The sequence below is a fragment of the Apaloderma vittatum genome, unplaced genomic scaffold (assembly GCF_000703405.1).
Source record: "Apaloderma vittatum isolate BGI_N311 unplaced genomic scaffold, ASM70340v1 scaffold34532, whole genome shotgun sequence".
Classification (NCBI taxonomy): domain Eukaryota; kingdom Metazoa; phylum Chordata; class Aves; order Trogoniformes; family Trogonidae; genus Apaloderma; species Apaloderma vittatum.
This window is the reverse complement of record NW_009702498.1, coordinates 22,159-34,938: the sequence shown is the minus strand read 5'-3', so window position 1 is coordinate 34,938 and position 12,780 is coordinate 22,159. Positions and strand designations below refer to the sequence as shown.

Genomic DNA, 12,780 nt, shown 5'->3' with positions numbered 1-12,780 from the left:
TAATTGCAATTTGGGCATTAGGGGTGGGGGCTTGCGTGGGGGAGATGGTATCCGTGGCCACCTGTTCCTGCAGGGTAACTCTGAAGCTGTCGCCTGTGTTGATGGAAATGCGAGATTGGGGACTGGAGTTTCAGCTATTTATTTTCTTGCAGATTGTAAGTTCAGTTGACTCATCGTTGTTTGAGTGCAGTGATTGACACATCGTATTCTTTGTATTGCATAACTGTGAGTGATCAGAGCTGACCATTTTTTTTCCAAACTATGAGTCAAAGTGGTTTGGGGGATGATTCTGAAGCTGTAAGCAGCACTTTCTAGAGTCATGCAGCTCCTTGGGTAAAGAAACTACCCTGTACTGTCCCCTTACAAGATATTTAAGCTTGTTTCCACTGGCTGGAATTGGCTGTGACTGCCATTTTTGTAGATCTGGACTAGGGATTAGAGAATTTTTGCAAAGAATCAAATTTTAAATTTTTGAAACAGAGTTTTATAAAACTGAGGACCTGCACATCTTTAAAGTCGTATCTGAAATAGGAAGGAGAGCTTTTTACTGCAGATTTGGTATAAACACCATCCAAGAAAGTAATTGCACTCTTAAAAGTTGTTCGGTGTTTCAATATTTTGGTATAGAGGAAGTGAACTTTTGGATTACATGCTAAATATTAAGTAACATAAATAGTAGGGACAATACTGAAGTATATTTTCCCTCTTTTTTTTTTTTTAACAGCTACACAGAAGGGATATTTTCTAGAAAAGTGAAGTTGGAAGATCTCTGTGACCAAGAGAAGTGTAAACATGTTGTGCTGGGGAAATGCATCTTTTGGACAGCTTGGATTGGGTGGAATTGATGAAGAGATTGTTTTAGAACCCAGAAAAAGTGACTTTTTCTTAAATAAAAGGGTCAGAGATGTAGGATGTGGACTGAGACATACTGTTTTTGTCCTGGATGATGGGACTGTTTATACCTGTGGATGCAATGATCTAGGACAACTAGGCCATGAAAAAGCCAGGAAAAGACCGGGTAAGTTTAGAAGTACTGAATTGTGGAGAGTACGTGCAGTTGCACATGTTTTTTTATTTTATTCTTCTTTTTTGTTCCATTATGCTACATCAAACCTAACATCGGTAGTGTCCGTACACGTGCTGAATTGTATGCGCAGTAGTTTTTTCAAGATGAAAATCGTGCCTTTGCTTTGATCGCGTCTTGTGAGAGTTGGAAACAACCAACTGTGAAATGTGGCCTTACCCCATATTTTTGCCTGCCCTGCAGCTGGGCAGTGCCAGTATTTTTTATTTCCAGCGTGGCGTCACCTTACCTAAGGCTTGGGAGATGAAGTGGCTGCTTTTAATTTCAAGGGGAGGTGACCTGCTTTAATACATGCATTAGCATTGTACTGTATGTATGGGTTTGGCTTCTGGAATACAGTAGGAACGAATAGTTGGCATACCGTAGTTGGGAAACGTGCTGTGTGGATTTAATAGTCTAATGCGTGATGTAGAGCAGGTCTGATTGAAGCAGTGTTCTCAATTTTATTTTTTGAAGAACTAAAATGAGAACTAAAACTGAGGCTTTTGATAAAAGACTTTTCAGTGTACACAGTGCTATAGGAAGAGGTTTTGGAAAAGCCCAGAGGATGCAGTGTAAAACTTCTTTAGGCTTTTTTTCTTCCTATGTATGTTACGTACATGTTTCTGGCTCCTGCTAGTGCGGTTCTGTAGCAGAAGCGGGTAAACATCTTGCAGGGACTGCAGAGGAGTGCGCACATGGGCTCCTTTCAGGGCTGTGCATGTGAGTCATGTCTGCGTGCTGCTGAGAAATACGGAACAGTGCTGCTGACAGGACTTGGAGCACAACATAAGCAAACCGAAAAGGCTTAGTAACAGTTTATTCTGATCACTGCCATAGCAGTTTTACAAGTTACTTGGTATAGTAATTGGTAACAAATATTTCAGATGGAAATAAGACATTATGCAATATTTTAGTAGTTCTCCTTCAGAATTCCAGGTTTGGTGCCAAGTAAAGATTTTTTTGTGTAGTTGATGTGTAACTTTCTGAAGCTAATTTGAACTTCTATTGGGAAATAGTAGATGGATATTAAAACTGATAAACCTTAATCCTGCGCAAACATTTGCTTCATGAGCATGACTAGAAATGCAACTTGTCGTACTTATTCTGAATGCTTGTTACCCGCTTTGAAAATGATGCTGAATTGTCTTTTGAATCTAAAAGTTACAACAAAAATACCTGACTTACAAGTTTTGGTATTTTAAAAAGCCTTGTATGAGCTTTCATGTGTGATGGACAAACACCTACTATACGTCTTTTTTTTTAACATGCTCAGACACAGAAGGCATGAGGATTGCAGTGTCGTCCTAATTTTCTTTCAGCCGGAGGTTACTGACAGTACTGTCGAATGTTCTGGCGTGAAGTCAGCACGTTGGGATAACTTTACTTGCACGCTCTACAGAGGCTCAGTATCTTTTTAAAAACGGGTGGATGCTCTCTTTTGACTGTCTTTCTGCTAACCAAAGATAGCTTTGTCCCTGACTGCATGTCTTTACCACCTCTGTGTCACCAGCGGCACTGCTTAGCTGTGCCTTCTCTCTTCACTCTGCACAGAGCTCTGTTTGCCATAGAGATTGTGTTCCATAATCCATATTAGGCAAAGTCAGCCTGGCTAGTTTGGCAGCTGGTGAAGATAGTCTGAGCTAATCTGTGTGCCAGTGCCCGAACTGGAGAGCACTTACATGACCTCTTCCATTGGCAGAGCTGCGGAGGCCATAGTGGGCTGAATTGGAATGGTAACCTCTTTAATGAGGCTTACTGTTAAAAACATGAATTTAGGTCTGCTGCCTGTGCTTCTATATTTTGGAAACTGAGCGCCCCGAAATGTTGCAGATAGTTAGCTACTGTTTTGAAATGGACTTGTTTACAGCGCGTGTTGCGTTGGTGTTACACAGGCTTTTTCAGTAGCAATTCTTGGGCAGGAAGAGAACATTTCAAACTTAGATATTTGAAAACTGGGCATAAAATGTCCAAGCAGGCTCTTACTTAAGGGGAAAATTCTGTCCTTAATGACCTGCCTTGATGATATTTGTCCACGTTGCTGTTGCTGAAATGAAAACGTTAAGACTTCTGTTAACAAATCTGAAGCAGGAAAACAATGTTTTTCCAAATGAATTTAAAGGTATTGCTGCAGGCTGCTGGGAAAAAATCATGGCTATTTAAGTGTTTTCTTTTCAGAGGCATGCACTGTATATCTAGAAAAATGACTCTTTAGGATCTCATTCTACACTATTTTGCTTTAAAAAGAGGACGTTGTATAGCTCATTGCGAAATCAGGAGCTTTAGTCTTTAATTTGCCTTGCCTTGTTTTGCGGGCTTTTTTGTTAAAAATGAATAGGTGAATTTAATTTGCTGTGGTGGAATGTTTTCCTCTTACATAATGTCTACACATGTAGTCATTTGACAATAATCTCTTTGACCTTAATGTTAATTGAGTTTCTGCACTCATTTTCAGATGGTGAGATTCAGGGAACCGTTATGATCAAGCTGCAGTTTTTGTGCACTCCTGTATATTGCTCCAGATACCGTTGCTGTTTGGTGACTTTGGAGTGTCAAATTTAGCTTACTTCTCCTAGAATAGCATGCTTGTAATTTTAAGTAAAGGATGTTTTGGCAGACTTCTGGGCTTGCTTCTGCGCCATTTCCACGTTATACCTTAGTACCGAGTATTAGCGGTTTTGAGCAACACTAGCTTGTTAATAGCTTTTTTTTTTTAAACAACTAACTTCCTTTTTATTTTTTAGAGCATGTAGGTGCCCTGGATGCCCAAAATATTGTTGCTGTGTCATGTGGAGAAGCCCACACGCTTGCATTAAATGACAAGGGTCAGGTCTATGCTTGGGGTCTGGCTACTGATGGACAGCTTGGCTTGCCGGGAACAGAGGAATGCGTCAGAGTGCCCAGGTTAAAAATTATTAGTATATGATAAGTTAATTTTTTTAAAAAGAAAAACTACTTAAATCACATTGGTGAAGCTATTCTGCTGTTGCACTTTCTCATGTGTGTTTTTAGTTACATTTTAGCTACAGCACTTGCATGCTGAAGACAGTTTCCTTTCTCAAAAAGTCACCTCACATGAGAAGTGTGTTGCAGGTTTGCTTGGGTTGGTTTGTTCAGTTGGCTTCGTGATTTTTTTTTTTTCCTTTAATGCTCATCTAGTAAGAGTGAGAGTTGGAAAAGTAGGATAAATATTTCAAGAATGTAAATAGAGATTGATAACTGCCATTTCAGAGAAGTTGGAGAGATACAGTCTTAAACTTTCAAAGCTGATTGTGGGACTGAGTTTGAAGAGGGTATGTTTGTGATTTTCTCCTTGTGCACCAGTTTTCACCTTCAAGTTTTTTAGGTGTGATGAGATAATACATCTTCGAGTTATAAAAGTGAAGGCTAGCCAGATTCAATTGCTTATTTTCAGAATGCTGTAAGCATTCCAGCTAGCTGGACTCCCCATTTTTACTGTGATGAATAGGTTTACTGAAACCACAACAGACAGTTCCGTTAAGTTTGTATGTTTGCAACCTGGAGGTTTTCTTTTCTAATTCTGTTTTTTGCTTAGGAAAAAGACACATGAAAGGAACAGTTCCTCGGGACATAAGTAATCTATAACTTTATCCTGGCTATCTGTGAGGAAAGATATAAATAACTAACTCAAAGGTTTTTATTTCTGTATCAAATTTAAAAGTGTATAGGGCTCTTAAAATCTCCTGGTTTTCTCATAGAAAGTTGAAAGCAGACAAGATTTAATGCACCTTTGTACATATTTCCAATTTGTAGTATTGTGTAATACTTAATAGTTCTGTAAACTGAGGTGTAGATTTTAGTTAACGTTGGTAGAGGTGAAAAATTGAGTGTTGAGGTTTTAACAGAGAGTAATGTAATCTTTAATATTGATATGAAGAATGATTGTAAACCCTTATTTTTGTTTGATGTCTATGAAGTAAGAATTGTTTTCTTGTGTCTGGTGTTAATTTCCTCCTTTCAGCTACGTGATATCTCCTTCCTATTACATGAACCTCCCTAATGCTTCATTATAATCTTTTACTGACCTTATTAATTTGAAAATAAGACAGAACCTGCCCTTGAAAGTATTGAAAAAGAAACAGTTTTCACGTAAAACTTTGCTAAATAGCTTCTGATTAAAGTTAGGGTATTAGTTTCATATATGCTGCAGTGTATGTTAAATTTTGGCATGGTATTATATTTCATAATGTGACCTACTAGCCTAATTATTTTTGTCTATTTTCTTACCCCAATAGAAATATTAAAAGCTTATCAGAGATCCAGATTGTTCAAGTTGCTTGTGGTTATTATCACTCACTAGCACTCTCAAAAGGTAAGCCAAAATATTCTGACTTTTTTTGTTATTTCTTGCCGGGTAATTCTAAAGGTTTCAACATTTGTTTCGTCCGTCTTTAGCAGGATTTTTTTTTTTAAAAAAAAACAAACCTACGCTACCACTTAACACAGATGGGATTTCAGATTGTTAGGGGAAGTGTGATAGAAGGTTGCATTTAAAAAATAACTATACAAAAAAATGTTGTGTTATTCTACTTTTTTCCTTACTCTGTCTCTTTTTATCATCTTGCTTTCATGTAACTTCCTTTCTAAGTTAATTTTTGTTTCTCTCTTTTTTTTTTTCTCTGGTCTCATTTCTTTCTCATCCCGCTGGCATGCTGCTTTGTCACTGGTCTGTTTTAACCTGTAACTTCTGAGCTGCTGAGGCCTGTGGGCAAGGACTTCCTTGGCTGCTTTTCTCTTGCAAAGGCACTATTTGATTGGTGCTTCTACAGTTAAAATGTAACGTCAGGTTATAACCCACCTTTTGAAAGGTTTAAACATCTGTCTTCAAAATTTTACTGGGGCTACAAGAATATTCTTGCCTTACTCCTGTACAAGTATTACATGCCTAATTAGTATTTCTCTGCAAAACTAAATATGCATTTAAATCTACCGCTTTTTTGTTTCATTGTGACAAAGGAGAGTTGTGGCCAAAACTTCCTTTTGGGAGAAGTGGCTGCTGGACAGAGTTAATGGAAACTTAGAAACTCTGACCAAAAATTGCAGGAAGATTGTAGCTTGTCAGTGTTTCTTAACAATATGTGGTTAAAAGATGAACTAAACGAGCTGTGGGGAGGGAGGTGTTAGTTGTATGCCAAATGATTGCTTGTTTTCCTTTGAATAGTTGATACTGAGTATACGTGCTTTAATTCTGTACATGACTTCTCATGGGCTCACAGTAAGTGTTGCCTGTGCCATGATGTATTCCTGGGTGTCTTCGCCATTAGAACCTGGGGAGCTTCCTTTGTTTTCAACACAGGCAGGCACAGACTAACAAGTAACCCTTCACTTGGGTTAGTATCAACAGCACAGCCTGCAGAGTATCAGAATTGTGCTGTTAAGTGTTCTGTTGGTCAAAGGTCTACGAATATAATAGGAGTTTAATTTAAAACTCAGTGTTTTAAATAGTTGCAAGCTTCAAGTACAGCATCACTATCCTATTGTCAGTTCATGGATTTTCAGCTCTGTGTTTCTGTTCTTTGCCTTCGCTGCAGAGTGTGGTTAATTGCTTGGTGGGGTTTTTGTTTTGTTTTTTTTTCTTATTATTCTTTTTTTCCTAGTTGGAAGAGAACCTGCAGAAATACTTGTTAAGTAGCACGTGATGGCCTTAAAAATAGACCCATGCAGGGAGGAAAATGGGGTGAACTTAACCTAAATCAGGTGTTTCGAGGAGAGACTTTGTAATATTTTTAAACCTGTACCTGGGATATTGATCAGGTGGATTCATTCATGTGATTATTTTGTTTAAAAATGGTGGGCTTTGCCTTTGATCTGGTTGAGTTTGGTTTGATTATTGTTATTTAAATAATTAAAAACTGAGATCCATACCCCAGTGAATGGGTTTCATTGTTTTCCATCTTGACAAAACTGTTACTGGGAAGATGGAGGTAGGAGGGAATGGAAACATGTTTGAAGGTAACGTTACTGTTTGAAATGTATGTCAGCAAAGGCAAAATATTTTTGTGATTAGATATTGATCTCTAGGGTGGTAAATACAGTTGTTCAGCAGAAGGTTTCATTTTGGAGACAAGGTAAATAGCTCTGATTTGTAATTCTTCAAAATGTTTTTTCTTTATAATGCATCAAATAATATTGTAAACTTGGTGCTTCGTTGATGATATCATTAATGCAGTATTTTAAAATACTGTCACTTAAATTATATGTGAAAATGAAGTGTGTTATGCTATGTTAGAATAACTGAGGTTTGTAACTGGAAATTGGAAATTTTTGCATGTCCATTATGCAACTTGAGCAAGATCTTTGTGTAGAAATACACGCAGCAGTGGAAATCCCACTGTAACAGCATCTTGTTTTGTGATAACCCAACTCAAGATTATACAAGAATGCTTAGTTCAGCAGTCAGTCATTTGTATGCATTTTGAAACTCAGAAATACTTGAGAAGTAATGGTCTTTTTAAGTTTTCTTACAATGAATAAACTCTAGGTAATTAAACTATATTGATTGCATTTCTTAGGTTTTGTTTGTTTTCTCATTCAACAGGAAGTGAAGTGTTTTCCTGGGGACAAAATAAATATGGCCAGCTGGGCTTAGGTTATGAGTATAAAAAACAGAACTCGCCACATGTTATTAAATCTCTGCTGGGAATCCCATTTGCACAAATTGCAGCAGGAGGAGCTCATAGCTTTGTACTAACTCTTTCTGGAGCCATTTTTGGATGGGGACGCAACAAATTTGGACAGCTGGGTCTTAATGATGATAATGGTAAGTAAGCCTTACTTTGGTACAGTTTCATGCTGAAGGTCTTGGTTTGTGCCTCCAAAGGCAGCACTATTCCTCGAAAAGGAGCAGACAGAACAAACCTTTGCACACTGTCAGGGAGTGCTGATGTCATGTAAGATTGCATAAGGAAGACTTTTTTTTCCTGAACTCGTTTGTAGTGAAAATTCTGACAGTGTTATGTTGAAATTTGAGCCTGCTTGACTTGTTTTCTTTCTCTGTTCTAGATTTTTCTGTTACTTCAATTTTCTGAATGTGATTGAATTAAGATACTGTGCAGTAGTTACAGCTTGAACTGAATTTTAGGTAGATGAAATTGCTTGACAGCACCAGTAACCTATCAAAACTGTTTGTCCTTAGTAGACACACTTATGGCATCTTCATCGTTTTACTGCCATGTGGGTATCTGCCTTTCTTGGGCCACTTCTCATCATCATTCACAATTTTTAGCTAACCATTTCCAAAATTTCCTCTACCTATGGTGTTGATACTCATTAACGGTTTTAAGCAAGTGGTTAGATTAGACAACATTTTTTTTTTCTTTCTTAGTTGGATTGCATTACACTCATGCTATCCATGCACAGGGCTCTGAGATAGGAGTATATGCTATCACCTTCCTGTAATACACAGTTTCGTATAGAATAATCAATAGCTTATTTGATGAATTCAGGTTTTCTTACTGGTTCATTGTTCTCAAGACCATTTAAAATAAGAAGAATGTGTTGTAGCTAAAATGCGTATCTGAATTAACACTTTAAATCTGGTCACGTTCATGTAGTAAGAAAATTAGACACCTATTCCAGGAATCAAATTTTCATGAGAGGCTTCGGTTGCATCTATGTATTCTTTGGAATAGGTGCGACTCCAGTTTTTATAAAACATCACTGCTTGGTAAACCCTGTTTTTTATGTCTTGATAGGGCTTCTTCCAGGCACCTTGCCATACCTGACAAATTTTAAGACATTAGTATTAACATATACAAAAGCTGCATTTGTGCAGCTGGATGACACAGCTGATTTGTTCTGGTGATGGAGGGAAGTTCGTTCTGCTTCCTAATTATGAAGCGTTCTATTCTGTTATATGTCTGGTCGTACTGTGACGAATTCGTACCGGCTTACAGGAACACTTAAATGGATCAAGCACACAAACAGCTCAAACCAACTGTTTTGTTTTCTCATGGCCAGTAGCAGATCTGATTTCATGATTTTTTGTATTCACACGTGTTCCTGTGCTAGTGAAAATGAGATGATTGGCTAGTATTTCAGTGTGGTAGTCTTCCTGTTTTCTTGTGATAACACCTCCATCTCAGAGATACATAAACTCAGTCACGATGATTGCATTATACCAGCAAATATCAAGTGCTTTTTTGACTGGAACTGAATGAGCATACATGAGCAAAACTATTGGTTTTCTTGATTTTTTTATATTTTCAAAATAAGCAGTCTACTGCTGTATAAAACCTTTCAGACAGGTATGTTCCTACACTGCTGAAGTCACTGAGAACTCAGAAGATTGTTCATATATGTTGTGGAGAGGATCATACTGCTGCCCTTACAAAGGTAAAATATTTTAAAATATGTTTATGCTTTGATATTTTTAGTATTTTCAGAAAAAAAATACTACCTGAATAGAAAATAATAGAAAATTCTACATGATGAAATTTCTTCAAAGCTTATCGAATGAAGTTGAGGAAACACTGGAAGAACGGTTACATATTTGGAAAAAACCTGCCAAATATAGGAAATCTTTCAATAGTTTTAAATTGTTGTCAGATATGGTGAAATTTGGCATACAAAATACAGCCTTTTTGCTATGACAGTGCATGTTGCGTTATTAAAATCATGCAATCGTTGAAATTTGCATTAGCGTGTCCTAAAGAGATTAGCTGTTTTCTGACTGTAACGCCTCTAGCATTGCTGGTACCGCTGATCAAATCAAGTTAATTTTTATTTGAAATTCAGCGCTGGGAGGACTGATGTGTGTGGCTGTTTAAAGTTTTTTTAGTAAAATTCTGTTTGCTGTTGTGGCGGGCTGACCCTGGCTGGAGGCCGGGTGTCCACCAAGCTGCTCTAGCACTCCCCTCTCCTCAGCTGGACGGGGGAGAGAAAATAGAAGGAAAGGCTTGCAGCTTGAGATGAGGACAGGGATATCAAGCAAGTTGTTAACCACCTTCCCCACACCTCTTCCTTTCTGTGCTCAACATCACACCCGACTTCTCTGCCTCCTCTTCTTGAGCGGCACCGGGTTACAGGGAATGGGCGTTGTGGTCAGTTCCTCACACCTTGTCTTGGCTGCTCCTTCCTCCTGGCTCTTTGCCCCTGCTTTCCTGAGGGGGTCCCTCCCATGGGAGATGGTCCTCCACAAACTTCTCCAGTGTAGATGCCGTTAAGATACTGACTTTAGTGTAGATTTTTCTACAGTTATTTATCTCTCATTTGAATAGCTCCAATTTCTGTTGCCTGATAGGCCTGGCGGAATGAGGGGTCTTGATTTATATCTTTTTGTAGGCAGTGCTGTGTGTATGTGAGCATTCTTCACATCCTTCTGGAATTCAGAAAAACCTGTCGCTGTTTGTTAGCCTGGTTCAGTGAATGAGGCTGTTGATTTTTCTCAGTGGATGCTGCCATTTTCATGATGCTTTTCAGCAGAGGTCCACCCTGATGCAGAGCAGAATTGACCGAAAGAGCTTTACAATTTCAAAGCATTTGAAAATGGAAAGTTTCAAAGTTGTCGTAAGGTGTATAACTTATGAAACTGCTTCTGATTTAACATTCTTTCATTAAAGTTTTTGGGTAATATCTTGATGAAATTAATCCAAAACACTTTTACAAATTACATGCCTTACAACAAAGCTGATTTTTTTTCCTAATTTCTTATACTTTCAAGTAATGAAGCTGACTGCTTCAGTCATGCTCTGCATCATCTGCCTGAGGAGGGCAGCTTCCTATTTGGTAATTGCTTTAAAATTTGTATTCAGAACTTAAAAGCCAAAGTATATAAACTCACATCATTGAAAAGGTATACTGTTGTAGTTCATGAAGAAAACTGGAAAAGAGGAAAACAAAGATGATGACACAAGTTAGTGGTAGGACTATTGTATAACAATATGGAAATGACAGGAATGCATTTTAACACAGATAAGGTGGGACTGGATGGTTGTGCCACATTTTTGTAACAGCAGTTAACTTGTGACCCTGCTGTGTCTCAGCGCCCTCTTGTGCGTGTATATTTTCTCTCCTTTCCCCACAGTTCCAAAATCATCGGACAGATTTATTAAACCCCTATTTCTGTAAAGTTTCTTGTTCTGAGACGTACTGTCATGTTAATGCAAATGATTTATTTGTTTAGGAAGGTGGGGTTTTTACATTTGGAGCTGGAGGCTATGGTCAGTTGGGTCATAACTCTACCAGCCATGAGATAAACCCAAGGAAAGTTTTTGAGCTTATGGGAAGTGTTGTCACCCAAATCACTTGTGGCAGGTAAGTTCTGTTCTGTGTTAGAACTGTGCGTCTTACCAATAACTAGTTTTGTATAAAACTTCATATGCATTGCAGTGTGATGTGGGTTTCTTACCCTCTGTGGTTAGGGAAGACAAGATGCTGTCTAACAAAAGTTATTCAGAGACCTTACTGGGATTTTTAAAATATTCAGTACAAGAGCTCCATTTGAGAGGCTCTGATTTCCTGAATTGAAAGGGTGAATAATCAGTGTGAAGGTAGTGTTTATTGCTGTCATTTTATAATTTCCTGTTAAAGAACAAATGTGTTTGAGGAGGTATGTGAGCGTAAGTGTGAAGCTTGGAAACATAACTTGTTTTGTGAAATACGTCTAATACTGTACAGCACTTCAGTTCCTAATGACTTGTGTTGTATATATTGTAGTAGCACTCAAGAAATTGAAAAAAATACCAGCACACATGAAAATGCTCTTATCCAAAGAGTTTAATTCTAAGACAACAAAATGAAGGAGGCAATGTAATTTTCTAAGATACTTTAATGCTTTGTTGTTTAGGTTAAAAAATATGTAAGTGTAAACCTATCTTTCTAGCAATTTGGTTGACATTGATTGGGCCCATGTAAACACAAATTCAGTACTGTTTTTTTCCCAGGCTTCTGATAGGAGAGAGGGTGTCTAGATTTAAGAAGTATAGCAAGGGAGGAGAAATGCAGTCAGCCTGGTAGAAACTTCAAATTTCAGAATGTCTAGAGACATACCAGTAAGGTCAGACTGTGACTAAGCAAAGGTTCAAGGCAGAACCTGGCATCTCCCTTCTGGGAACTTTTCCATGGAAGTGGAATATTTCCTAACGGAGTATAGCTGGAGCGCTGCCAGGGGCAGAGCGGTGCCAGTAGAGCGGCGAGGTGGTTGATGCACTGGGACCTTTAACACACACTGTTCCACACAGTTCTTAGGCTGGCCTGCACAAAGCGTGCTACAGTGCTTAAGTTTTTGTTACTGAATTTTGTTTGCCCTAGGCAGCACACTACTGCGTTTGTTCCTTCATCTGGAAGAATTTATTCTTTTGGACTCGGAGGTAATGGGCAGTTAGGTACCGGAACAACCAGTAACAGGAAAAGCCCCTTCACAGTGAAAGGAAACTGGCTTCCCTACAGTACCCAGTGCCCGATAACCACAGGTAAGCTACATCTGCCCTATTGACTGCTTGGATACCTGTTCCTTTATAGTCCCTTGCAGATCTTGTGATTTAAGCTAAGTGTGGACTATGTTCACTTTCTTCCAAACAGTTTATTGTCATTGTGCTCTATTCCCTAAAGTCCATGTCTGCTGTAGGAAATCCATCCTTACTTGTGCGTTGGGTTAGGTCCTTTGTTAGCACTGGAGATAAAACTTAGAGCCATGTTTACTTCTGTTAAGGATAGCCTGGACTATTGTATTGCGAAGATCTGGTTCAGTGGGGTTA

At 38.4% G+C, this 12,780-nt stretch overlaps 1 protein-coding gene across 3 annotated transcripts in view; it reads left to right on the top strand.

Annotated features, from left to right (window-relative positions):
* Positions 1–792: 792 nt before the first annotated feature.
* The window catches only part of HERC4 (HECT and RLD domain containing E3 ubiquitin protein ligase 4), a 29,966-nt gene continuing 17,978 nt past the window's right edge, over positions 793–12,780 (top strand). For all 3 annotated transcript variants that reach the window (XM_009864279.1, XM_009864281.1, XM_009864278.1), the window contains exons 1-7: positions 793–1,018; positions 3,808–3,967; positions 5,320–5,396; positions 7,623–7,844; positions 9,327–9,418; positions 11,208–11,338; positions 12,335–12,495. In XM_009864279.1, coding sequence (XP_009862581.1) covers positions 793–1,018; positions 3,808–3,967; positions 5,320–5,396; positions 7,623–7,844; positions 9,327–9,418; positions 11,208–11,338; positions 12,335–12,495 — 1,069 coding nt within the window. The remainder of the gene's footprint in view (positions 1,019–3,807; positions 3,968–5,319; positions 5,397–7,622; positions 7,845–9,326; positions 9,419–11,207; positions 11,339–12,334; positions 12,496–12,780) is intronic.